The sequence below is a fragment of the Salarias fasciatus genome, chromosome 8, assembly GCF_902148845.1.
Source record: "Salarias fasciatus chromosome 8, fSalaFa1.1, whole genome shotgun sequence".
Taxonomy (NCBI): Eukaryota; Metazoa; Chordata; class Actinopteri; order Blenniiformes; family Blenniidae; genus Salarias; species Salarias fasciatus.
This window is the reverse complement of record NC_043752.1, coordinates 7,410,593-7,434,182: the sequence shown is the minus strand read 5'-3', so window position 1 is coordinate 7,434,182 and position 23,590 is coordinate 7,410,593. Positions and strand designations below refer to the sequence as shown.

Sequence of the window (23,590 nt, the reverse complement as noted above, 5' to 3'; positions counted from 1 at the left end):
CACCTCCAAAGATGAGTAGTACTGGTTAATTTCTTCTGTCTGAGACGATCCAGTAAATTTTGTTTATTTATTAGTGGAAAGTTCGAACAGTGTGGATTGAAGTTCACATTGCACCAATGAAGAGATCTGTTGACATAGCCAAGAGATTAGAGGAAAGGCATCAAGAGGTGAGAACTTTGAAAGTCCAAACAGGACTTTCTCAAATCTGTTGTAACTACTGTGCTTACTGTGCATGTATTTTGTTTTTTCACTCTTAATGTAAAAGTTCTCTCAGTGGTCTTTAAGCAGATGCAGACTTTTCTTTCCTCTGCTGCCGACTTGCTGTACAATGAAGTCATGATCGTTTTGTTCATGAACCAATCTACGAAGAACAGATAAATGTTCTTTTTACTTTCCAATGAGGCCTTTTCATATTGAGATTCCCCCTTCCTTCAAAAATTACAAGATGTTTTCTGCATGTTTTATTGAAAGAAAATATGTCCAGGTGGGGTGGGGGGGTGGGGGGGTTGGGGGCGGGACGGGGGATTTGGGGGCATATTGGCGATGTGGCGATGGATAGGATGGAACCTAGCACAGAGCCCTGCGGGACACCGGAGGAGAGGGGAGATGGCTGAGATATAAAAGATTGTGTGGTGTGACCAGAGAAGCATGACCTTAACCAGTCCGCGGGGGAGTTGGATACTCTCGTACAGGGGTCGGCAACCCGCGGCTCCAGAGCCGCATGCGGCTCTTTAGCGCCCCCCCCCCCCAAGTGGCTCCCTGCAGCCTCTTCAAAAATGTATGAAAATGGAAAAATATGGGGGCATATATTTTTTGTTTTAATATGGTTTCTGTGGGAGGACAAACATTCTTAGCGTTTCACAATGCTGTAAAGGCATGCATAATAAATTTTAAATTTCAACATTTCAACATCAACACTGCAGCGCGGCGCCAGGCAGGTGGCTGCTGTAAACAAAGCGGCGGGTCTGTCATGGGCCATGGATCCCAAAGGTAAAAAGAGAAAGATAGCGGATCAGAACAGAGGATTCAAGGAAGAATGGACTGAATCATTTGCTTTCATTGCCAATGCGGAAGGATTGCCTGCATGTTTGCTTTGTAACGAGAAGTTATCAAATAACAAAATTAGTCATTTGGAAAGACATTTTCAGGGAAGGCATGCTACATTTGCAGCCGACCACCCAGTTCGCCGAGAGAAAACGTGCTTCTGAAGAAATTAGAGGAGCGCAAAGATCAATTTAAGAAGTGGATTGCATCTCCAAACTCCACTGCTGCTGGAAGCTTTGTTGCAACCCGAGAGATAATAACGGAGGAAAACCGCCTCTCTACGCAAAGACGGTGAGAGAAACGGCAGGTGCAAACACCGCCCCGCCTCAGAGGAGAGCTGCAGTCCTGAGTGAAGACTGAAGTTTCATCTCACATGTCCGATGTTGAGAAGCTGTCCAGTGATATCCGAAAACAGAAGTCACATTAAACGGGTGAGAACACAATCCTGTCAAAGGCACGTATTTGTTGTCAAAGTTAATTTTATAAAGAGATTTCCGATTTTTGTCAGTATTTTGAATGACACGCAGGGATGTTATTGTGTTTAATTGCTAAGGTCCGAGGATTGCTGCGCTGGTGTTGTGCTGTCTGTTGCTGAGAGAGGAGGAGGAAAAGAGAAGAGGATGCTGCTGCGCTGCACCCTTCACTGAGTTACTTATTTGCAGAAAACTAAAGAGAAGAGGATAACACGCAGAAATCAAATGCCTTATCTTAACTTTATGCTTTACATTTTCAGAAAGCTTTTCTACCGTCTTTTACTTTTTCAAGCAAGCTGCCTTTTAATTGCAGGCTGTTTTATTACTCGTTTGCAATTGTGGCCTTTTCATTTGTGTCTGTTGCTGCCACCAGTGGGAAAATAGAAAAAGGATTGTTCTGCATTTTATTCATTTGCACTGACTTCGGCTACCTAACTTTGCATTTGCAGAATGCACAGAAATGCACTGAAATCAAAATAAAAAAGCTTGATTTCGTTTTATATAACCTATTTACCTTTTCAAAAGGCTGCTGTTCTTTTTGTAAAGTTGCAGATTGTGTTTTAACTGCAGGTGTTTTATTGCACTGTTACCCAGATAATGGAAAAAGAGAAGAGGATTGTATTATTGAAGTTTGAAGAGGATTGCACTTTATTTCCATGGGAAGGTGTGACTTTACAGGAGGCCTATCAATAGGATAGGAGGATGGATAAAAATCCAGATTTGGCTACAGTCAAGAGGTTGCCGTTGATTTCACGAGGGCTGTGTCTGTGCTGTGATGAAGGACAACAAAATTAAACAGTTTGGAGAGATTGTTGCTGGACATGACATGAGGCAGTTCACTTCAGTTGCTCAAAGGTATAGAAAAGTGCAGATTAGAAAGGGGACGAGGTTCAATGAAGCTGTTGAGGTCAGAGCTGAGATACTCAAATTCTGAGTCCCAGCAACAGATTCGAGAGATGGATGACGGCAGTTATCAGAAGTGAGAAGGAGGATCAGTTTTGATTTGGATTTCCGAGTGAGATCTGACATGTCCGCAACAGAGGAGAGGTGGAAATATATGAATGGTTGGATGAGAGGGAGCAGAAAAATACAGGGAGGAAAACTGCATGTGCTGACATCTCATGGCTGCATCTCCACACTGCAATGAGAGGCAGAAGTTCAGTGATGACAAACTTTTTTTCTTATTGGTTGGTCTTGAACGGTCTCAAGGAACCACGTCAAACCCAAACTAAATGATTTATGCAACGCATTAAAGTGTCATTCGGCAATTTGGGCACAGTGTCTGGTTGTACATAAAGACAATAACTTCTGCTCTGCTTTGTGGTGAGAACTCTCAGATTTAAGCCTTCAAGTGAAGATCAGACATCTATCAAGAACAACAAAACACAGCATGGACTGTGGCTTTGTACTGTTTCTTCAAATTCAGCTTTGCTATTGGACAACTCCTTCAAGGAGAATTCAGCTGGACATTAGATGTGTTCAATCTTTGGAGTTATGAGGGTCAATTGAGGTGTTCGGTTCCATCAATCAAATATGCAACATTCAGGGCATTATTGGTGCATTTGGGTGATCAGTTGTGTGATGTCGTCAGTAGTCGTATTGTATAGCTCGGTGCAGTCTGTAGAGCAGTAGTGACAGTAGATCCCAAATGGAATGTCCCCGATCTGTTGTGACAAACATGAGAGCCGCTCCAGCTCCCGTATGATCCAGAACTGGTTAAAGCAGCACAGAAGTATCGTTTTCCCTGACCAGTGGCATACCTTTGTGTTCTTCATACAGCGCAACCATTTGTACAGACTGTTTATGTCTGGAAGTTTTGTTTTTTTTTTTTTTTCCCGGAAGTCACAATTCAAGTTGTGTTTAACAGTAAAAAAAAAAAAGCACTTTGTAACACAGATGGAATGCTGAAGGTAAAGAAAGTCTAAAGCACAGAATCTCACGTTCCATTCTGAATTAATTAAATAAACACTGCTGACTTCTTCAGCAATTCAATGAAATTCCTTTCTCAGTTTGCTTGACATGGATTTGACCGATTCACAGTTTGAAAAATAATCTCTTCATTATTTTATTTTGTGAAGATGAGTGTTCAAAATGTTTTTGATCTTTGTTTTCCGTTTTTCCTCACGAGAAAGTCGAAATTTTCACTTCTGTCATGGAATATCTTGAGAGATTCAGAGGAATGTGCATTTATTAGATGTTTCAATATTTCTTTAAACAAAATACATGCATTTTCTCATAGTCCTGGTGCCCCGGTGTCCTTTTTTTATTTCTTTGTGGTTCTCTTCAAATGACCTCTAAATGTAAAAACAAGAACTCTGAGACTGAAGAAAAGTGTGTGTCAATATTTTTAGCATCAAGTGTTCATTCACTGATTATCACTGATGTTATTTATGTTTCGACAGAAATTTGGCCATCGGCATTGGAATCCAGAATTTCCCAGAAGGCTTGGCGGTTAGCCTGCCGCTCCGGGGTTCGGGAGTGTCGACATGGACAGCTTTCTGGTAGGAGAAGACGTCCCGCCTGTTGTTTACAGAGGTCGAGGGGTTGTGCCATGACCGCCAGTGTTTCCCCCTCAGGTACGGGCAGCTGAGCGGCATGGTTGAACCTGCTGCCGGGCTGCTGGGCGCCCTCGCTGTCGTGTTGGCAGAACCTCTGCTGCCCTACGCTTTGGCGTTCGCTGCCGGGGCGATGGTCTACGTGGTGGTGGACGACATTATTCCAGAAGCTCAAGTCAGGTGAGAGAGAAGCGAGTGGATGGTTTCAAGTGAAAATACATCAGAGGTTTCCTTCACGTCTTCCTCCTGCTCTGTTGCTCCTTCTCTCCAGTGGAAACGGGAAGCTGGCCTCCTGGACCTCCATCCTGGGCTTCGTGGTGATGATGTCTCTGGACGTAGGGCTCGGCTGACTCCACCGTGACGTTCGTCCAACCCTCGGTGGCCATGATCACATCACAATGATGCTGACCTCCGTTTTTTATAAAAGGACCAAATGAAGTTTTTCACTTCAGTCAGAATCGTTGCCACTTGAAGCTGACGGCCGGAAATGTAGAAGTGTTTTTTAAAACAAGTTGAAAATGCAGTCGTCCTTGAACATCTCTCTTTATTACAATTAATATGTGCAGTGGAAGAGCAGTGGACACTTTTCTTTAATTTAAAATCATATCTTGAAGGAATAATTCAAATGTCAACACTGGTGAATGTTTCTTCTTGAAGTCTTTCTCAAAAACATCATTCAAAAGGTGAATGAGTGTGTTTCAGTTTGCTTTTTTCCAGTTTTCTCAAGGTGGTGATGCTTAAAGTTTAATGCTCTGATTGATGTTTACTGGTTCTCCAAATGAATGACTTGATGTTGCCTTTTGAAAACAGTGAAGCACAATGTGATTCATGCAGTACAAAACATGAAAATTTGACTTTTTGAAGCTACAGATTTTGGAATTCATATAATTTTAACAGTGCTCTCATTAATTGTTTGTGAACTGTTTGTTTTCTATAACAAACTAAGAAGAAGACGTTTCTGCATTCAAGTTTCCTGTTGATGTTAAAATCTGTCAAATTAACAGAAGAACATCTGAGGTATTTATATAATTCAACAGTCAGGTAGTTCTATTTTCACCTGGAGACAAGACAGTGTATGAAAAATTGGCAATTCAAAGGAAATAAACATTACTCCTGCATCAACAAAGCCAATTCAGCCCAGCCAATGTTTTTTTTTTTAAATTTCACCTGTTCTCTCCATTTCAGTCAGATCGAAGCTTCAGTATCCATCCTTGCCTTCTATTGGTCCTTCAAACAGATTAAAGTCTCAAAAAGCCTCTTCTTCACTTCCTGCTACCATGTCGACTTGTCATTGGACTCCAGCTTCCTCATCAAAAGAGAATTTTTAAAATCTGTAAACATCCTTCCCTTGTACTGACCCTTTCAACAGATCACCTATTCGTAGTAAGTCCCAGGAAGTGTCTTTTTTTGACTATTTGTAATTTCACGCCAGCCTCCTGGTCTTTTCCACTGGTAATTCTCAGAGAATGCACTGCATCAGGAGCAGTGGGATACATAAACAATTGAATCCAAACCTGATATCTGCTTGTCCAAGACTCCAGATCACTTTCTTTAATAATCATTGAGGAAAATAAAGCAAAACCATCTTGTTACAAATTGACTGGGTGCTTTGTGACTGCTTTAAATAGAGCAGACAGTTCTTCTTAGATAAAAAAAACTACGATCCATGAAACAGCTTCCTGCTGCAGGGTGATTACCATGAACACAGCACAAGGACACATTCAGTGGTCAAACGTTTAATGTGAGGGCTGAAGCATGAATCAAACAATCAGAACACAATAAAGTCATGAAAACCCATGAGCCGAAAATTTGAAAACCACATGAAATAATCAATTATTTCAAACCGACACAGCAGTGAGTGGGGTTGCCTTCTGTCCATCTGCAGTGTTCATTAATTGTGCAATTTGGTTTGCAGCTCCGACTCAGCACTGGTCCTTGTGGCCTGCAGTTCTGCACGTTTTGTGTTTCTCCCAGTTGCAGCTCATGGCCTGTGGATCATGTGTGAACTTGGAAAAACACACAGTTGTCAGATTTCTTAGAAGAAAGACGATCAAAAGCTGGCCTGGAAAAGGCATGTCTGACATTATCTGGTCTGAGCATCTGGACAAAGAGACGATTAAAAAGAAGAAAGAAATAATTGGTTGAATCGTTGATCTTTTGTGTTACATTGGCCTCAACATCCATAAAAACACCAATGAGACCAAACGTGGTCACATTGGTCTGACCTCCAGTGGTGTCACTACTGAACTGAGGCTTCTTTTAACTTTAACTTCTGCACCTTTTTCCACAGCAGCCTGTTTTTCTGATTCTATCCATGAGGTCGAGTTTAGATTGTGACATAAAAATCACTCTTTTGGCTCACAAGTGTTGGAATGTTCGTTTCTACGGTTGAAAAATAAGTATCTGCCCAAGTAATCCGTGGATCAGAAAAAAGTTGTTCAACTATTTCATCTTTCTCTGTGTTGTGGGCGCAGCCAGCAAATTCATGAACTTTTGGATTTGGATTGAAACTTTCAGGAAACGACACTTTACAATATGGATCTGCTGGACCGGTGCACACTTCAAAACACAAAAACGGGTGTAGACTGAATTCAAGAACATTGCGTACATACTCCTTGTATTTCTTAACAAGGACATTGATGTCTTGCTGGTAGATCCTCGCTGCTTGAATGGCTCTGGATCCATCTGCCCCCTGTAGTCGATCCTCGTGGATCAATATCTGGGTGTGGAAAGCAGCTCCGTTCACCCACTGCTTTAGAGACCGAGTGTTCATGTGTCCGTCCACCACCATGGAATTCTTTGCAAGTAAAGATAAAAACACAGTTTGACAGTATTAATACATATGTGCAAAGACTGAAAGGTTGGAATCATCTTTCAAATCCAGATTAAAGACCCCGACTGGTTTGCACCTTGAGCCGTGTGAGCTGGACACTGAGATCAGACTGTATTTGCTGGGTTGACTCTAACTGAAGCTGCTGGTTCCTCAAGTTGATCTGCAGACGTCTTAGATACTCCTCCATCAGGTCTCGGACCTTCACAGATGCCAATGAGAAAATTGAAAATTACAGAATGTAATTCACCAAGTTGGTTTGAAATCCTGAACATGAATCATGTAGCTCAGACATGTGTGACCATAGTAGAACAATCCTGAAGTCTCTGGATGTGAAACAGAGTTTTATATGAATATTTAAAGCTTTTACTGCATTTTGGTGTCTTCGGAGCCACTGAAAGTGCAACTTTTTGAAAACCCTCCAACTCCATGAAAATGGATGAAAACACAACCTTTTAAAACCACTGCCACTGTAAATGCACCCCTCAGCGATATTAAATAGTTCTTCAAATTCAGGAGTAGATTGACAATAACAATGGCGTCCTTCAGAGTGTCACGACATCCCGTCCATATTCTCCTGGGACTTAGTTTCATCAAGTGACCCATAGAAATTCAAGTTGGTAAGGTTTATGGTGTATTATTTTCTGTGCGTTTGTGTAGATTCACTACAGGAAGAACCAACAGTTTCAACGAGAGACCTGGAATATTAACTAAGTTGTTAGGGTCTCTGCCATTTCTGTCAGTGGATTTCTTGGAAATGGTACATCTTCAAAACATAGTTGTGTAAATGTGAATAAGAGTTGTCAAACATCAAACTATATTTTGTGATTGATTGAGAGTTGTGGATAAGCAGCTGCTCACTCAGTCGTATTTCAACCTTGACGAGAGATGATGAGGAATTGTAGTGTATTTATGATTTTAATCAGGTTTCATTCTCAAATCAAACATTTGCTTGCTGCTTGATCAACAGAGTACAACATTTACTCTAAGTTACTGTTTGTTCCTGAAATTTGCTTATTTTGGTATTCACTGGTGGTTACTTAAAGGTGTTGCAGGCAGGATTTTGCTAGTCAATGCAAATTTTTCTGTGTTTTCTTTGGATTAAATGTTAGAGTACCCATGGATAATCCTTTACGAGTGTAGCATAATTGCACTACCACGAGGGCGCAGCGTTTCCATCTGTCTCTGTTCTGAGCTGAAAAGGAATCTCGACAGCTCCAGGTATCTTTGACCAATCAGAAGAGCCCTGAGGCTCTAACCGTGATTGGTCGAGGGGCGTTCGTCACACGTTCTTGTGGGAGGGGCTTAACTTGCATAAGGTCGTGATGTCAGAGAAAACAGGACAGGATTGGCTGTGCTGGGTTTCAAATCCTGCCGACAGCACCTTCAAGTTTTAGGGGCTGAACTTTGAACTGGGTCTCAGCTTTGTTCATGCTGACATGAGATTTGGGCAATGAAGAAATCCCACATGAATGATTAACCACAAATTAATCAATCAGCTTATTCTGTTTATTTAGGGAAAGTTTTAACCTTTCCAACTTAACTGCTGGTCAGTTTTAATACTATGTTGTGTGACAAGCTCAAAATATGAGTTTATTACTGCAAAGACTTGAAAGTTCTCACCTCTCTGGCTTTCTCCTGGGCAAACACCCTCTCTATCATCTCAGCTGTTCCCAGGGTCTTTTTATTCATGGACTTTCCAACTATCTCCAAGATCAGGGAAATGACGAGGGCCCCCAGTCCCACGGCTTGAGGCACCGCTGCAAAGCCACTCAATGCTCGACCCAGTCTTTCCACAGGACTTCCAATATCTGTCGGTGTCACTTCATACAAGACCTGGTCTCTGTAAACATTCAGCTCTGCAGTCGAGTTGAGTCCAGAGAATCTCTGCAGGGAACTGAGAGGAGATGTCAGTTTGTGAGGTATTTTCATCATAATTACTTTCATATGAACATTAATTATGCCGCTTTGACATGTCTTTGTGCAAATTGTGGTCAAAATGTATCAAAATAATTAAAAAAATATTTTGTGAACCTAAAATCGACAGATGTTTTTTCTGGATTTGTTTTTGCTAACTTGCCAACCTGTCAATCGCAAAACCCTCCCAGTGGTCTGGAGACAGCAGTGCATTGACATATCTGGGGTAGTTGAGTGGCGGCCTTTCATATGAAAACTCGTGCCCCATGTTGATCTCTTCTTCTTCTTCTTCTTGTCGTCGTCGTAGAGGAAACTAGAACCAAAGAACCGTATCTTTAAACAAATTCTTATGTGCTGCTGATCAAATAAGACCAAAGACCTTCTTTTAACTTGTTGCACAGAAAAAACTTAAATTCCCTGTGCAGATTAAGAACCAGCAATGTGTCATGTAACACAAGCTGCTGGTGTCGCTCCGTTCCATTTCATGTTATCTCTGTTCTGTTATCAGAAGTATATTGGAACTCCTTTTTGACGAACTACCTGTCAATGTCAAGGTAGCTGGATTGTATTGAGAAAGTATTTTCACACAAAATCACGAGAATAAATCTTCAACATGAATGACTTGGTTATTGAGCAAGAACTGGAAAAGGTTAAATTAACTCTTGGTGACTCCCAGTGTAAAGATCTTCACTTGTTCTTGGCTGATTTTTTTTTAATTGAACATCAATAAATACATATAATTGTAATGATAACATCAATTAAAAGTATATTAACTCACCAAAACTATCAAATGAGGCTGAAAACAGATAACTGCTTACCTCAAGCACCTCCAAAGATGAGTAGTTCTGGTTAATTTCTTCTGTCTGAGACGATCCAGTAAATTTTCTTTATTTATTAGTGGAAAGTTTGAACAGTGTGGATTGAAGTTCACATTGCACCAATGAAGAGATCTGTTGACATAGCCAAGAGATTAGAGGAAAGGCATCAAAAGGTGAGAACTTTGAAAGTCCAAACAGGACTTTCCGAAATCTGTTGTAACTACTCTGTTTACTCTGCACGTTTTTTTTTTCACTCTTAATATAAAAGTTCTCTCAGTGATCTGTCACCAGATGCAGACTTTTCTTTCCTCTCCTGCCGACTTGCTGTACAATGAAGTCATGATCGCTGTGTTCAGATAAAAGAACAGATAAATGTTCTTTTTACTTTCCAATGAGGCCTTTAGAATTTTCCCCCCTCCTTCAGAAATTACAGGATATTTTCTGCATGTTTTATTGAAAGAAAATATGGCCCGGGGGTGGGGGGGGGGGTTTGGGGGCACATTGACGATGGATAGGAAGCATGGCAGCATGACCATAACCAGTCTGCGGGGGGGTTGGATACTCTAGTAGATGTTAGTCTGTGGAGGAAGATGAACGAGGAAGAGTAGACTAGAGCTGCACTCACATCGAGGAGGAGGATGGATAAAAATCCACATTCAGCTGCAATCAAGAGATTGCTGTTGATTTCACGAGGGCTGTGTCTGTGCTGTGATGAAGGACAACAGAATGAAACTGTTTAGAGAGGTTGTTTCTGGACATGACATGAGGCAGTTCACTTGAGTTGCTCAAAGATATAGAAAAGTGCAGATTAGAAAGGGGACGAGGTTAAATGAAGCTGTTGAGGTCAGAGCTGAGATATTCAAAATCTGAGTTCCAGCAACAGATTCTAGAGATGGATGACGGCAGTTATCAGAGGTGAGAAGGAGGAGCAGTTTTGATTTGGATTTCCGAGTAAGACATGATCGGCTTCGAACTCTAAATTGACAATCCAGCTATGAGCCCCGGGCGCAGAGCAGTCGTGTAGAACACTCCTCTGTTGATCTTGTTGATCCCGTCACTAATCCTGCTCCCGGATTTTTACAAGTCAAGCATGGAGGTTTACCTAGGCTAACAGAGACTGAGTCTGTCCAAAGTGCTCAAAGCATTAAAAAAAAGTCAATGGGTAAAAAGCTTAACATCTGTACAAGACAAAATAACTTTTCCAGTAGGAAATACATAAAATGTGGTCTACTAAACATTAGAGCAATCTCCACTAAATCTCTGTTAGTTAATGACCTTATCGGTGACAATAACATTGATCTCCTTGCTCTAACAGAAACTTGGCTCCAGCAAGATGATTATGTGAGGCTCAATGAATGTACCCCTCCAACCTATGTTAATTTCCAAACAGCTAGATCAACAGGTCGAGGTGGAGGTGTGGCAGTGATTTCCCACTCCAGTCTTCTTCTTAAACCCAAAACTAATGTTAAATTCAACTCTTTTGAAAGCTTAATACTAACGCTTACTTGTCCAAATTGGAAGAATCAAAAAGCTGTGCTATTAATTATTGTGTATCGACCTCCTGGTCCTTACTCTGACTTTTTAACTGAGTTCTCAGAGTTTTTAAGCAATATAGTATTGACTCATAACAAGATCCTTATAATAGGTGACTTTAACATCCATGTGGATGATTCTGGTGATAGTTTGAGTAATGCGTTTATTGCAGTATTAGATAGTATCGGTTTCACTCAAAATGTTGATGAATCCACTCATAGTCACAAGCACACCCTGGATCTGGTCTTAACATATGGGATAGAAGTCAGTGACCTAAATGTTCTCCCTCAGAACCCTATTCTCTCAGACCATTTTTTAATTACTTTTCAGGTTTTGATTGAAGACTACTGTGCTCAAAAAGATAAAATTAAGCTGATACGGACATTATCTGAAAAATCTGTGGCTCGGTACAAAGAATTGATCCAGCCTGCATTTGCTGCATTATCTTGTGAACTCACAGAAATGAGCTTATTGGCCAGTGGTGATAATAGTGATCAGTTTGTTGACAGTGCTATGCACTCACTAAAATCTGCCCTTGACGTAGTGGCCCCGTTGCAGCTGAAAACCAATCGACCCAGGCGCGTTGCTCCATGGTTTAATTCTGAAACCCGTGTTCTCAAACAAAAAACTCGGCAATTAGAAAGACTGTGGCGTAAATCTAAATCAGAACAATCTCTGAAGGCCTGGAAATGTAGCTTGCTAAGCTATAAACAAATTCTCTTTAAAGCCAAGACATTATATTACTCTCGTTTAATAGAAATAAACAAAAATAACCCTCGGTTTCTATTCAACACTGTAGCCAGACTGACAACCAGTCATACTGTAGTGGAACCAGTAATCCCAGAATCTTTAAACTGCCATGACTTTCTTAAATTCTTTAATGATAAAATCATAACCATTAGAGGTAAAATCAGTGAAGCGCTTTCCTCAGATCAAGCTCAGGGAATCCAGCCACTGCCTCCACCTGAAATACCTGAAATACTAGATAGTTTCTCATTAGTAAATGGGGCTGAGATTACTTCAATTGTAATGTCTTCTAAAACCTCAACCTGTCTCCTAGATCCAATTCCAACTAAGCTTTTCAAAGATATCCTTCCAGTTATCTTAAATACGATCATAACTATAATAAATACCTCTCTAGAAAATGGCTATGTGCCACAGTCATTTAAATTCGCAGTAATCAAACCACTGCTGAAAAAACCTAATCTCGATCCTGATATTCTAGCTAACTACAGACCGATATCAAATCTGCCTTTTATTTCAAAAGTCCTGGAAAAAGTTGTGGTTAAACAGCTTTACCGCCACCTACAGGACAATAGTTTATTTGAGAAATTTCAGTCAGGATATAGAGCTTATCACAGCACTGAGACTGCGTTAGTTAAAGTCACTAATGACTTGCTATTGGCGGCTGACGCAGGTCTAGTCTCAATCCTGGTTCTCTTAGACCTCAGTGCAGCTTTTGATACAATCGACCACAATATTCTCCTGCAGAGGTTAGAATGTGAGGTTGGCATCAGAGGAAAAGCCCTCTGCTGGTTCAAATCCTATTTATCTAATAGGTACCAATTTGTTCACGTTAACCAACAGTCCTCACCGTGCTCCCAGGTCAGTTATGGGGTTCCTCAAGGGTCCGTGCTCGGGCCAATTTTATTTCTGTTATATATGCTTCCTTTAGGGAACATAATTAGAAGTCACGATATCAATTTTCATTGCTATGCAGATGACACACAACTGTATTTATCTATGAAACCTGATCAAACTAATCAAATAGACAGACTCAGTGACTGTATCAGAGAAATTAAAACCTGGATGACTACGAACTATCTCCGTCTGAATCCTGGCAAAACAGAGGTCATTATACTAGGCCCCCATAAACTGAGAGAGTGTCTATCCAAACAGATTATTACCTTAGATAACGTCAGTGTATCCTCCTCCTCTACTGTGAGGAACCTCGGGGTCTTATTTGATCAGGATATCTCATTTAAAGCACACATCAACCTGGCTTGTAAAACAGCATATTTCCACTTGCGCAACATAGCTAAAATAAGAAACATTTTACCTAGAAGCGATGCAGAAAAACTCATCCATGCATTTGTTTCTGCGAGATTGGACTACTGCAACTCCCTTCTCGCAGCCTGCCCAAAAAGTGTATTAAAAAACTTTCAGTTGGTTCAAAATGCAGCCGCCAGATTATTAACTGGAACTAGAAGACGTGAACACATTACTCCCGTTCTAAAATCTCTTCACTGGCTTCCAGTCGAGTTTAGAGTTAGATTTAAAATCCTTCTCCTCACTTACAAAATCCTAAATGGGATGGCTCCAACCTATCTCCAAGATGCTTTAACGCCTTATCAACCAATCAGAGCACTTCGCTCTCAAAATGCAGGGTTACTGGTGACTCCTAGAGTCTCTAAATGGACACTAGGTGGAAGAGCCTTTAGCTATCAGGCACCGTTTTTATGGAACCAGCTTCCAAGTGGTGTCAAAGAGGCAGACACAGTCTCCACATTTAAGGTTAGGCTCAAGACGTTTCTCTTCGATGCAGCCTATGATCAGGTCAGCTAGGGATTCTAAACTAAACTAAACTAAACTAAACTAAACTAAACTAAACTAAACTAAACTAAACTAAACTAAACTAAACTAAACTAAACTAAAACAAACCAAACCAAACTAAAGTAAACCAAACTAAACTAAACTAAACTAAAACAAACCAAACCAAACTACAGTAAACCAAACTAAACTAAACTAAACTAAACTAAACTAAACTAAACTAAACTAAACTAAACTAAATTAAATTAAATTAAACTAAACCAAACCAAACCAAATTACACTAAACAAAATTAAACTAAACCAAACTAAATTAAACTAAACTAAACTATACTAACTAAATACTAGTTTAAACAGGTTAAGTATCCACAAAGCTGCCCCAGGAGCTAGAATGCTGTGGGAAGTACGGTGCACTGAGCCCTGTCCTCCTCTAATGTCTGAATGTTATTCCCTTTAGTCCGTTCATTGCTTTTCACCTGTTGTCCCCCCCTTCGAGGGGGAGTCTTCTCCAGTTTCAGTTGCTGACTCCACTATTACGAAGGCCTATGAACAAGCTCCGTCCGGACCGGGAGGACACCCCTGTCGGTCCTGCCCGTGGACTGGCTTCGGTTCTACTGCTGGGATCCGTGGTTCTTGTGCTGGACCGTCCAACGGACTGTCCTCAACATAGTCCTAGGCTTTACTTCTCTATTATCTTTACTTCTTTATTGTCTCATGCTAGCTGTTGCCAAAGCTGTCCGTCCCTGGGAGAGGGATCCCTCCATACTGTGGTTCTCCCCAAGATTTCTTCTTTTCCCACTGGGTTTTTGGAGTTTTTTCTTGCCGGATGTGAGGGTCGAAGGCGGTGGTTGCTTCGTTCTGTCTCGTTACTGTAAATATTGACATATTACCATTATGCTTATTCACTGTTTTTACTTTTACCGACAAATGTAACATCTTGAAGCCCTCTGAGGCAACTGTTGTTGTGATACTGGGCTATACAAAAATAAATTGATTGATTGATTGATTGACATGACATGTCCGCCACAGAGGAGAGGTGGTGACTGCTGACTTCTTCAGCAAATCAATGAAATTCCTTTCTCAGTTTGCTTGACATGGATTTGACCGATTCACAGTTTGAAAAATAATCTCTTCATTATTTTATTTTGTGAAGATGAGTGTTCAAAATGTTTTTGATCTTTGTTTTCCGTTTTTCCTCACGAGAAAGTCAAAGTTTTCACTTCTGTCATGGAATATCTTGAGAGATTCAGAGGAATGTGCTTATATTAGATGTTTAAATAGTTCTTTAAACAAAATACATGCTTTTTCTCATAGTCCTGGTGCCCCGGCATCCTTTTTTTTCTTTGTGGTTCTCTTCAAATGACCTCTAAATGTAAAAACAAGAACTTTGAAACTGGAGAAAAGTGTGTGTCAATATTTGCACACATTTTTAGCATCATGTGTTTATTCACTGATTATCACTGATGTTATTTGTGTTTCGACAGAAATTTGGCCATCGGCATTGACATCCAGAACTTCCCAGAAGGCTTGGCGGTTAGCCTGCCGCTCCGGGCTTCAGGAGTGTCGACATGGACAGCTTTCTGGTCAAAGACGTCCCACCTGTTGTTTGCAGAGGTCGAGAGGTTGTTTCATGACCGCCAGTGTTTCACCCTCAGGTACGGGCAGCTGAGCGGCATGGTTGAACCTGCTGCCGGGCTGCTGGGCGCCCTCGCTGTCGTGTTGGCAGAACCTCTGCTGCCCTACGCATTGGCGTTCGCTGCCGGGGCGATGGTCTACGTGGTGGTGGACGACATTATTCCAGAAGCTCAAGTCAGGTGAGAGAGAAGCGAGTGGATGGTTTCAAGTGAAAATACATCAGAGGTTTCCTTCACGTCTTCCTCCTGCTCTGTTGCTCCTTCCCTCCAGTGGAAACGGGAAGCTGGCCTCCTGGACCTCCATCCTGGGCTTCGTGGTGATGATGTCTCTGGACGTAGGGCTCGGCTGACTCCACCGTGACGTTCGTCCAACCCTCGGTGGCCATGATCACATCACAATGATGCTGACCTTCCCTTTTACTGGCCCTTTCAACAGATCACCTGTTCGTAGTGTGTCCCAAGAAGTGTTGTTTTTTTTACTACTTGTAATTTGACACCAGCCTCCTGGTCTTTTCCATTGCTACTTCTTATGAAATGCACTGCATCAGGAGCAGTGGGCCACATGGACACTTGAATCCCGACCTGATATCAGCTTGTCCAAGGGCATGTTCACACCGAGTTGAGTCGAGCCAGGACCCCTTTTGGGAAGTGTGAATTTGTAAATCAGCCTCCTCATAAATAACTGAATCGTGTTCTCACCGGCATCGAACCGAAAGGGTGTCAAACCAGTCCGAAGCAAGTCAGATGCCGGAAGGAAACGCGATACTTGTTCCAAAATAAGTGATTTCAAAATAAAATCTCTCATATTTTTGCCTTAATATTTTATTTTTCTTCTTCTTCTGGTCGAATACAGAACAAACAACGTGATGTAGTCATTATACGCATTAGAAGAATGAACGGTTTTGTGCCTCGTCACTGCAGGAAAGTCAAACGACTCCAAAATTGCACAAAACAGCTCTCTGACCGGAGCGGCTTTGTGTTGCCAGATTGGGCAGGTTTCCGCCAAATCAAGCTTCTTTTTTTGAACACGTCTGACGGGTTGATGAAATGATTATGTGTTTATGAAGTGTTTTTTTAATTATACAAATTCGGTTTTAACGTACATTTTCAACCGAGATGGCGGTTTGGGCTGCTTTCTATTGAGTTAAACGGGTTTATGGTGGGAGATCGACATATCTGGCAACCTCCTCCAGTGTACTGTAGAAGCACCGCAGACGGTGCTGCGGTGATTCTGCTCTGTGGACGAAACGCAGCCAGAAGAACGGTTGTTCTGTTGTACATGATTTTTCTGCAGGCCGTACAAATCGCCGACTTTCAGAAGGAAGCACAGGCTCTCTGCCATGCTTGATGTGCGCGCTCAGAATAACAGTTCGTGTCGTGCGTCAAATCAAATTTGATATAGCACTTGTCATATTTATAAAAATAACACAAAGTGCTTGTTGTGTTGGAGGCAGTAAAAGTACAAAAGAACGAGGCAGAGAGCGGCAATGTAGGGCTTAACTTCACTGTATTCAGAACACTCTTCTTCACTCGTCACACAAGAACAATCAAGACAATAACGCCCTCTGGTGACATAAACCGGGAATGCATTCAGTGACTATACCACATATCCCTCTTTTTTAGAATAACAGTCCTGTATTCAGAAAATAAACATTTTAAAATGGAAAACAACCAGGACTTGTAAAATAAACATTTCTAAAATGAAAAACAACCAAGACTTGTAAGGCAACTGATATAAGCCATTCTATCATAGCAACAACATAGCAACATTTTATTCTTTTAACTGAGTGAGGATTTTTTTTTACATTTAATCACTTTGATTTTTCTGTATAACAAATGAACAGTCCATTACGAAAATGCAAATGTCCTCAGTCACATCACCACATCATCTGTCCCTCCGAAAATCAAAAATTCAGGCAACATAGTCCTCCAGCCAAGCAGGCGGCTGAATGTGCCTGCGACCCCGCCTGGGAACAGGAGACGCCCGAGCAGGTGGGGGTGCAGGAGGGGGCACATACACATCTTCTGGCTGGACAACAGCACGTGCATGCGTGCAAGAGTCAGGGCCCGGGGCAGATGCAGGTGACAGGTGCACAGCGTTCCACACTCTGCCGTCAGATAGTTCATATGTGGCAGGGCCTTTAAGAGCCACGACTCGCAGAGGCTTGGTGAATTTGAAGCATCCTTTTCGTGTTATGCCAGGCTTCTTAATCCGCACGTAAGATCCACACTTAAACGCAGGGAACTGTGCACTCCGACGTTCATCAGTGTATTTCTTCACTTTGGCTTGTTTAAGCGCCACAGTGTGTCTCATAGTCTCAAGCCTAGCAGAGGGAGGAGGCGGCGCGACCCCTTTAATGTTCAGCTTGGTACGGAAGGGGCGACCATGCAGGAGCTCAGCAGGGGAGATTTGGGTCACTGCATGGGGAGTGGCGCGATAAGTGAGAAGGAAATCAGAGACAAAGGACTTCCAGGGCTTCCTTTCAATGTTCGCAGTCTGGAGACAGTCCTTGAAAACTCTGTTCCAGCGTTCAACCTCACCATTACTCTGAGGGTAGTAGATGGAGCTGCGGCAGTGTTTAATGTCCTGAGCTTTCAAGTAAGCCTCGAACTCAGCAGAGACGAAGGAGGAGCCGTTGTCGGTGACAAGCTCAAGGGGGTTACCCTCACGGCTGAAGACGGTAGACAGGAAAGCTATAACAGTAGCAGAAGTCACATCGGACGTGAACGCTACTTCTGGCCATTTGCTGTAATAGTCCACAAGTGTAATAGCAAACCGGCAGTCGGGAGAAGCCAAGGGGAATGGGCCTACTATGTCCATGGCAAGTTTTTCCCAGGCTGCATTGGGAAGGGGCACTGGTTGTAGGGGCGCAGCTCTTGTCTTGGCAGTTTTATCATGCTGGGAGCAGGTGACACACGACTTAATGGCAGCTTCAACATCAGAGTCCATACTCGGCCACCAGTACAGCTCCCTGAGCCTCTGTTTGGTCCTCACTATCCCTTGGTGAGTATCGTGGGCCAGTTGCATGAGTTGTGTTTGGAGTGCTGGGGGAATGACAACACGGTGAGTACCTCGAACCAGATAGCCATCCAGCTCAGCCAACTCTGTGCGTACGTGGTAGAAGGGTAACAGGGCAGAGTCCAGACCTTTTGGAGTACGCGGCCATCCCTTACGCAGGTGCTCAGTCACCTGCTGCATCACAGGACAGTCTCTGTAGGCTGTCTGTAGCTGATCTGTGGTGACAGCTGTAAGGTCAACAGACACAAGTGCAATCATGTCCTCCCCCAGCTCAAGTTGCTCATGAGCAGGTAGGGGCAGGCGTGACAGACAGTCCGCTACAACATTGTCACGACCAGGTTTGTACTCCATAGTATAGTTGAACCACATGAGACGAGCAGACCACCTCGCTATTCTCATACCTGCTCTCCCGAAACCTTTTGTGGACAGGAGTGTTGTAAGCGGGCTGTGATCCGTGCGCAGAGTAAAGTGTCTTCCCCACAGATATGTGCGCCAACGCTCTGCTGCCCACACACAGGCTAGAGCCTCTTTTTCGATGATTGAGTAATTCCGTTCAGTAGATGTAAGGGCTCTGGACGCAAAAGCAACAGTCTTTTCAGTGTCCCCATGCATTTGGGTGAGCACAGCCCCAATGCCATAATCACAGGCATCTGTAGTGACCAGCGTCGGGAGAGTGGGGTCAAACAGGGTAAGTGCTGGGCTTGTAGCGATTAGCTCCTTGAGTCGGGTGAATGCATCCTGTGCAGCATCAGTCCATTTAAACTCAGACCCTCCTCTCAGAAGAGCACGGAGTGGTTCCACCACAGAAGCATAGCAGGGAATGAACTTGGCGTACCAGCCCGTAAGGCCTAGGAAGGAGTGGAGAGCAGTAGCATCCTTAGGAGGCGGAGCTTCTTTGATAGCAGTGACATGTTCCGGGTTGGGACGAATGCCTGATGCAGAAACAACATGGCCCAAATAGCAGAGTTCTGTTTTCCTAAACAAACATTTCTCCATGTTGAGTTTCAGGCCACTCTCGTTCAGGCGGTGCAGCACAGCCTTGAGCCTTTTCTCGTGCAGCTCTGGGCTGTCAGCATACACCACAATGTCATCTAAGTAGCACTTCACGCCATCGAGGCCAGACAACATCTGTGTCATCATGCGCTGAAACGCACTTGGAGCTGAGGCAAGGCCAAATGGAACTTTTGTGAAGCGGAAAAGTCCATCATGGGTGATGAAGCTGGTAAGGTCTCTGCTCTCAGGGTGGAGTGGTACCTGGTGATATGCATTTTGTAGGTCAATGGATGAAAACATGCGTGCTCCCCGCAGTGAATGAAACATCTCCTCAATATGCGGAAGTGGGTGACTGTCCACAACAACAGCTTTGTTAGGCTCTCGTAGATCTGGGCATATTCTGAGCCGGCCTGACTTGCGTTTCACCACCACAATGGGTGAAACCCACGGGGAGGAGTCGATGCGCTCAATCACTCCGTCCTTCTCCAGTCTCTGCAGTTCCTCTGAAACTGCTTCACGCACAGCAAAAGGCAGACGGCGTAGCTTCAACTGCACAGGCTGTACGTCAGGTTTCACCTTCACTTTGTGGACGAAGCTGCTCACCGTCCCTGGTCTCCCTGTGAAGACCGTTGGCTCAGTGCTGACAGTTGTATAGCATACAGAAGATGCAGGGGTTGTCGTCGGCAGCGTGCTGACAGTCACTTTACCATCCACAATCTGAAGCCGCAGAGCAGTGAAGAGATCCATGCCTAATATGGGCGTTCCTGCTGGCACCACATGAAGGTGTGCGGAGGCGCTGATTGTTTTGTATGTTACCTTCAGTTCTAGGCAACCAAGCACTTGTATGGGACTCTTTGTATATGTGGTGAGTCTTCTTTTGGGCTTTGAGAGGGCCACTTGACTGAAGTGCTTTCTGTATATGTGTTCAGGGAGGATAGAAACACCGGATCCCGTATCTACTATCAACTCAGTAGTGATTGTTGCAGGACTGCCCGAAGCCTCTAGGGAAACGCTGCACCTCAGTTTACTCTCCCATGCATTCACATCAGTCTCATCCACTTGCAGCACTGTAACAGTGTCAACACTCTCCGCACTTTCAGTAGTCACCTCTTTTATTTTGTGTGACGTAGATCTGCTTTTGCAAACTTTAGCGTAGTGTCCCTTTTTATCACAGTGCCTGCACATTGCTGATTTTGCTGGGCAATTTGTGTAGTTTGCCAGGTGCTGTGTGGAGCCACACCGGAAGCAGGTCTTACCATCAGCAGCTGTCTTTGGAGCAGGGTGGGACGCAGATGATGAATGCTTCTGTGCATGTCTGTGTTTCCCACTGCGAAACTTGGACCCCCCATGCACCATGCCGACCTCAGCTGCTGACGACCCCTGTTGTGCATTAGCTATTGCTTTGGCCTCAGCGACAGCATGCTCAATCTGCGCAGATAATGTAATGGCCTTCTCCAGTGTTAAATTGTCCTCAAGCAGTAAACGTTCTCTGATCCTTGCATTGTTTGTTTTCTCCACAATCTGATCTCTCAACATATCTTCTGTAAGTGCACCGAACTCACAAGTAGCAGCGAGTTCACGCAAAGCAGCAACATACTGCGCAGTCGACTCACCCACGATTTGAGCTCTCCGTCGAAACTTATTCCTCTCCGCCACAACGTTCAGCTTCGGAACAAAATACTTCTTCAAAGCTTGCAGAGCTCCATCATAAGTATCTCCAACCCCTGGTAGTGTATAAAAAATACGCTGTGCCTCCGCACCAATTGTATGAATGAGCAGGGCGCGTTTCCTCTTGTCCTCCATGTCATCAGCGAGAGCAAGCACGTAATTTTCGAACATGCGAATCCATGTTTCAAAATGCACAGCAGGCTTACCAGGACTCTGCAAAAAAGCCGGAGGTGGCGAAATACCAAGCAGGGCCATATCCTCGTCGCCAATATGTTGTGTTGGAGGCAGTAAAAGTACAAAAGAACGAGGCAGAGAGCGGCAATGTAGGGCTTAACTTCACTGTATTCAGAACACTCTTCTTCACTCGTCACACAAGAACAATCAAGACAATAACGCCCTCTGGTGACATAAACCGGGAATGCATTCAGTGACTATACCACAGTGCTGAACATTAAAAACATATAAAAGCCAGAAGAATTAAAAACATTATGCATCACACGCGCAAGCATGCACACACACACACGCACACACACACACACACACACACACACACACACACACACACACACACACACACACACACACACTCTCCCATTATATGTCACAGAACACAGGAGACATGGCATGGCACTGAGCATCTTGGGAAAACACCACCAGTGGGGCCGTTCACACCAGGAGAAATCGAGGGTCATTGATACTGGGGCTCCAGCACCCGACCTCCGACCCCGCCAGACCAAGGAAACCCGCACACCGAAGTGTGGAGACCCCCAGGCCTGCCGGGACCAGAGGACCCGGGCACAGTAACCCCAACACCAGACCGTGACCAACTCCCGGTGTGAAGGACCCCCCCTGAGGAAACACTGAAATTAAACAGCTAAAACGTGATAAAATATGATACGAAATTAAAATGAAGTACTAAGATAGAATTACAAAGTAAAAATAAGTAAAACAAGTTAAAAGTACATAATAAAATAGAATAAAATTACATAAAAAAAGATGGAATAAGAGGACTAGAAAAGGTCAGTTAAAAGCCTGATTAAAAAGGTGTGTTTTCAACCTCCCTTTAAAAATATCAACAGTCTCGGTCCTGAGGTTCTCTGGCAGGCTGTTCCACAGGCGGGGGCCATAGTGGCTAAAAGCCGCCTCGCCATGAGTCTTGGTTCTAGCTTTAGGAACACACAATAAGGCACTGCCAGAGGACCTCAGGGCCCGCGAGGGTCGATAGGGTAAAAACAGGTCAGTTAAAGCAGAACTTTGCAACTTTTTTACCTCAATAAATGTGTTTCACAAACCCCGTGGGGGTAAACAAAGACTTGTCACGTTGATTCGCCTGTTCCTCCACTCCCCCCGTTGTCTGTGTCCTGAAAACAGCGCTTGCAATTTCAGAGGAGCGGACCGGACTACATCTCGCGAGAACAAACCTGCTTTACGGCACTCATACGGGATTACAAGTATAAAAGCTGTTGGAGTGCGATATCTGTCGTTGTGTTGCAATAGACGATCTTTGCATGATGTGTTGATTGGTTCTAATTTCCGTTTGGTAACTGAAAAATAAAGAGGAGTGGCGCCTCCTCTCGTAGAAACGAGCGCGAGTGAGTTCGCTGCACTGAGCAGAAGTGTGTTTGTTTGTTTGTTGTGTTTGTGAGAGTGTGCGAGGCAGGCATGTCTACGACAGAGGGAGCAACCAGAGGAAGTTCCCGGGCAGCGCGAGGAACTGCCGCTGCAGAGGATTTCACAAAAGCGTGTAAAACAAACATGAAACTCTCGCTAGCGTTAGCAACGCCACCCTTGGGTGCTCACGGATGGCAGAACCAAAAAGACAGAAAAAAAACTTTGTCTAACGAGCGGAAAAAAAGGAAACGGGAGTGGGACCCCCTCTGCACGCGGGGCCGGGGAGGGGGGGTGGGGGTGGGGGTGATGTGGAGGACGTTTACGACAGTGAGCTTTCACAGGAGACCAGTAGGGGGAGCGCTAAAGCAAATCTTCCATAGTTCTGCTTTAAATAAGAGGGCGCAAGGCCGTTAAGACATATTAAAACTAATAAGAGAACTTCAAAATCGATCCTGAAGCGGACAGGGAACCAATGCAGCGTCTGTAAAACCAGTGTAATGTGGGCCCACCCCCTGGTCCTCGTCAGCACGCGTGCGGCTGAGTTTTGTAATAGTTGTAGGTTAAAAATGTTCTTTTTGGGAAGACCAGAGAGCAAGGCATTACAGTAATCTAATCTACAGGAGATAAAAGCATGCATTAGCACCTCTGTTCTGGCCTGAGAGAGAAACGGGCGGACTCTGGCTATATTCTAAAGGTGATAAAATCCAATCTTAGTTATGTTTTTAATGTGTGGAATAAAATTAAGCTCAGAGTCAAGAATCACGCCCAGGTTCTTAACTGATTGTGCTGGTTTAAAATCCCGTAATTTAGGTAAAATTTTCTCTCTCTGACCTTCGGGACCGATAACTAAAACCTCAGAATTGTCCTGGTTGAGCTGCAGGAAATTCACTGCCATCCATGACTTGATGTCTGAAATACAGTTAAGAAGGGTTTCTATTGGCCCTGAGT

The 23,590-nt window shown here is 43.5% G+C and overlaps 2 protein-coding genes across 3 annotated transcripts in view; both read left to right on the top strand.

Annotated features, from left to right (window-relative positions):
• The window catches only part of LOC115392880 (zinc transporter ZIP11-like), a 70,041-nt gene extending 64,449 nt beyond the window's left edge, over positions 1 to 5,592 (top strand). For both annotated transcript variants that reach the window (XM_030097540.1, XM_030097537.1), the window contains exons 4-6: positions 3,920 to 4,018; positions 4,094 to 4,252; positions 4,344 to 5,592. In XM_030097540.1, coding sequence (XP_029953400.1) covers positions 3,920 to 4,018; positions 4,094 to 4,252; positions 4,344 to 4,422 — 337 coding nt within the window. In that variant the 3' untranslated portion in view covers positions 4,423 to 5,592. The remainder of the gene's footprint in view (positions 1 to 3,919; positions 4,019 to 4,093; positions 4,253 to 4,343) is intronic.
• Positions 5,593 to 10,529: 4,937 nt separating this feature from the next.
• On the top strand, positions 10,530 to 15,761 carry LOC115393735 (zinc transporter ZIP11-like). Its single transcript, XM_030098844.1, has 4 exons — positions 10,530 to 10,552; positions 15,202 to 15,300; positions 15,373 to 15,531; positions 15,623 to 15,761. The coding sequence occupies exons 1-4, from the start codon at positions 10,530 to 10,532 to the stop codon at positions 15,699 to 15,701; spliced, it is 360 nt and encodes a 119-aa protein (XP_029954704.1). The 3' UTR covers positions 15,702 to 15,761.
• The last annotated feature ends 7,829 nt before the right edge of the window (positions 15,762 to 23,590 follow it).

Coding starts and splice junctions, on each gene's coding strand:
- LOC115393735 (XM_030098844.1), top strand. CDS start 10,530: ATGGATGACGGCAGTTATCAGAG. Junction 10,553..15,201: donor GATGACGGCAGTTATCAGAG/GTGAGAAGGAGG, acceptor GTGTTTCGACAG/AAATTTGGCCATCGGCATTG. Junction 15,532..15,622: donor ATTCCAGAAGCTCAAGTCAG/GTGAGAGAGAAG, acceptor CCTTCCCTCCAG/TGGAAACGGGAAGCTGGCCT.